Genomic DNA, 3,096 nt, shown 5'->3' on the forward strand with positions numbered 1-3,096 from the left:
CGAAGACAAATCAACCAATAACATCAAACCGCACTGGTCAAACACGAAGAAGAAAAAGGATAGGAGAATACAACTTTGAGACCGTTGATAATTTCTCCTATCTAGGGTCGAAAATCACAACCGATAACAGCTACGATGATGAAATCCGCGCACGGTTGTTGTCAGCCAACAGAGCCTATTTCAACTTACAAAAACTGTTCCGCTCGAAAAGTCTCACCATAGGGTCGACGCTCTTACTGTACAAGACTATGATCTTGCCAGTCCTCATGTATTCTTCGGAAACTTGGGTTCTTAGCAAGAAAAATTGCGAACTCTTGGTCGCGTTCGAGAGAGGAATCCTCCGAAGAATTTTTGGCCCCCTACATGAGGATGGACGATTCCGTAGCCTACACAATGGCGAAATCTATGAGCGATACCATGACCGTCAAGTTGTGGATAAAATCCGGCTCAATAGGTTATGGTGGGCGGGTCGCTTAATCCGTATGGATGAGGATGATCCAGCCCGGAAAGTCTATAAGGGCAATATCTATGGTAGAAAAAGAAGACGAGGCAGACACTGCCTAAAATGGAGCGATGGCGTAGGTCAGGACGTCAGACAGCTTTTAGAGATATCGAATTGGTGGACCTCGGCGCAAAACCGGGATGTCTGGAGTTCCTTGTTAAGGCAGGCCTAGACCGGATACCGGTTGTTGCGCCGTTGATGATGATGATGAATGATCCAAAACACACAGCCAGAGTAGTTGTGGAAGGGCTCCCCTCAAATATCGAAGGGACTGTTGCTCAGCCACCTCGGAGCCAGTATTTAAATCTGATAAAACCCTTAGTGGAATAAAAATGTTTAATGAAAATTCCGCGCTATATGGTCCTGAAAAAGAATGTTGAATTATGTTTGTTTTCAAGAATTGCGCATCCTCTTCATGTCGGACCGAACCAAATGGGGAGCAACTTACTCCCTCTTTCAAACTTTCAAAATGTTAGGCGATGACGGCTTTACGGTTTCTTACCAGGGCAGAGACAAATCGTGAGACGCTGCCTTACCTCTGCCCTGGGAGCAGCGTGACCGAAGCGGCTCGCAGATGTTATTGCTCCTTTATATAATTCGCAGAAGACAACATGACTTCGAATTATATTGAGTGTAAATCCGCCCATACTTTGGACCAAAGCTTGACCAGAGCTGAACATATTTTTTTTCAAGAAGTGCGGGGTCCTAAGTCCGCCGTCATCGCCTAACATGCTATGGTAGTTCAGTTCGCGGAGATGTTTGGCTTCAAAAATTTGAAAATCAAATGGAAATTGAATCATCGCAATCGCGAACGTGAATGCTGCGAACTCCCAAATGGAACGCATTTGGATAAGATGAACACAAAACCTTCATATCGGAAGTGCCCAGCTCCCGCTATTCCAACGTATTTACCTTGAAGCAGAAGAATTGATTCATTCATGAAAGGTATTTTTAAGACATCCATCTTTTATTGGTTTAGTGAACACTTCCTATTTCCGTTTTAATATACATATACGTTTTTTATTTATTCAATTTGTTTCTTGAGTGCTGATTGCCATTGGAATGAATAAAACATTTTTCTCAGCAAATGTCAATGAGTATTTGTTTATCAACAAACTGAAAGGGGTTGCTTATTGTCGGTGGTATCTTACCCCCTTTTCCCTGTAATACCTTATGATAAGAGTATACTTTAACATGGTATAATGTCTATAGCAAATACTGATTGAAGATTGAAAAACGTGTTTACGTTCATTAACACTACCTTTACCAGCTTTGTCATTAAATTGCATTGTTTCAGTTAATCTTCATTCGATTCGAGTATATAAAGGGCTTCAGCTTATAGAAACTTGCAGTCTTCATCATACAACTTACAAAAACATTCATATCCAACTTTATTTATCATCCGGGCCGCAATGAAGTTGTTACTTATCTTCGCTTTCGCAGGTGCATATTCTATTTGATAATTAAATCGAGCTTTTTATTCACCGCCATTTTTTCCACTTTTGGAACGATTTAGTTCTATCAAGTGCTTTGGGTGGCCCCACATGTCGATTAGGTTGCCCAAGGATTTACATGCCAGTTTGTACACGGCTGGATAATAGCTCATTTCTGCAATTTCCAAATCAGTGTGAATTTGAAAAGTTTGCATGCTTGAACGAATTAGGTAAATTTCACCATAATTCTATGTTGATAACACTTTAACAAACTTTCATTATAGATCTGTACGCAATAGACGGGGAATGTAACGAGGTAATTCTTTCCTAGTCATACAATTGTAAATGGATTATTTAAGTTCATATATATATATGTATAAGAGGGTCCTGATAGTCAACCTGCCTATATAAATCAAAAGAAAACTAATAAATAAACATCCTTCAAACGCTGAATTTACCATTTGATTTAAAAATGAATGAATTTTCAAAGTGTATCAATATAACTTATAAAATATGAAAAGAAGCATAAAAGACGAAAAAACGACTCCTTTGCCTACATACTTGCCCCTTTGTTAAATAAGTAATATTTCAGAACTGGCGAAGCGTGCATAGTAAGCTTTAACAGGCGGCTAGAACGTATGTAGGATCACTATGCCGCCCTCAACGAAACACCCATAGTTTGAGCGCACTCAAGCAGAAGCGAGAGTATGACAAAACCCACTCTAGACGTCTACAGAATGCAACCTACGCAAGGAACAAGCCTAGCTTTTTAAGAGCAGTGAATCAGTGAATCCCAATACAGTATCAAGCTAATGCATTTTTCGGTAACGAAAGCAAAAGAGTATTGGGGAGGGGCGAATGTTACCGAAGTGCAGGTTGAAAGAGACCTAAACAGCCCAAGAAACTGAAGGGGCCCTGGTCATTAGTATGCACTGACGATTAGAACATAGCATAAATAAGATCATCATGGCAAGAGGAATTTTCTAACTTTCTCGCCGGGAGGATTACCCACCTACTTCCTTAATAAGAAGGCAGTGCACGACCCTACAGATAAAAGACCCTCTGCTTGCTTGCCAATTCTCTACAAATTCACAACGTCCGTTATCAGCGGAAGAGTCAATGCGCACCTCGAAATTATCATTCAGCGCTCTAATTCCAGCG

General features: G+C 40.6%; 1 protein-coding gene across 1 annotated transcript; it reads left to right on the plus strand.

The window, feature by feature from the left end:
• Window positions 1–1,797: 1,797 nt before the first annotated feature.
• On the plus strand, window positions 1,798–2,388 carry LOC119649659 (turripeptide Ici9.2-like). The gene is made up of 3 exons (XM_038051915.1): window positions 1,798–1,945; window positions 2,019–2,165; window positions 2,220–2,388. Exons 1-3 carry the CDS (start codon window positions 1,915–1,917, stop codon window positions 2,264–2,266), a joined length of 225 nt encoding a protein of 74 aa, XP_037907843.1. The 5' UTR covers window positions 1,798–1,914; the 3' UTR covers window positions 2,267–2,388.
• Window positions 2,389–3,096: the final 708 nt, after the last annotated feature.

This window comes from Hermetia illucens, chromosome 2 (assembly GCF_905115235.1).
Source record: "Hermetia illucens chromosome 2, iHerIll2.2.curated.20191125, whole genome shotgun sequence".
In the NCBI taxonomy this organism is placed as follows: domain Eukaryota; kingdom Metazoa; phylum Arthropoda; class Insecta; order Diptera; family Stratiomyidae; genus Hermetia; species Hermetia illucens.

What these genes read in the sequence shown, in the direction of transcription:
- LOC119649659 (XM_038051915.1), top strand. Translation starts at nt 1,915, where the DNA reads ATGAAGTTGTTACTTATCTTCGCTTTCGCAG. An exon ending in ACTTATCTTCGCTTTCGCAG is followed by an intron (nt 1,946 to 2,018) that starts GTGCATATTCTA and finishes GGAACGATTTAG; the next exon opens with TTCTATCAAGTGCTTTGGGT. An exon ending in TGCATGCTTGAACGAATTAG is followed by an intron (nt 2,166 to 2,219) that starts GTAAATTTCACC and finishes CTTTCATTATAG; the next exon opens with ATCTGTACGCAATAGACGGG.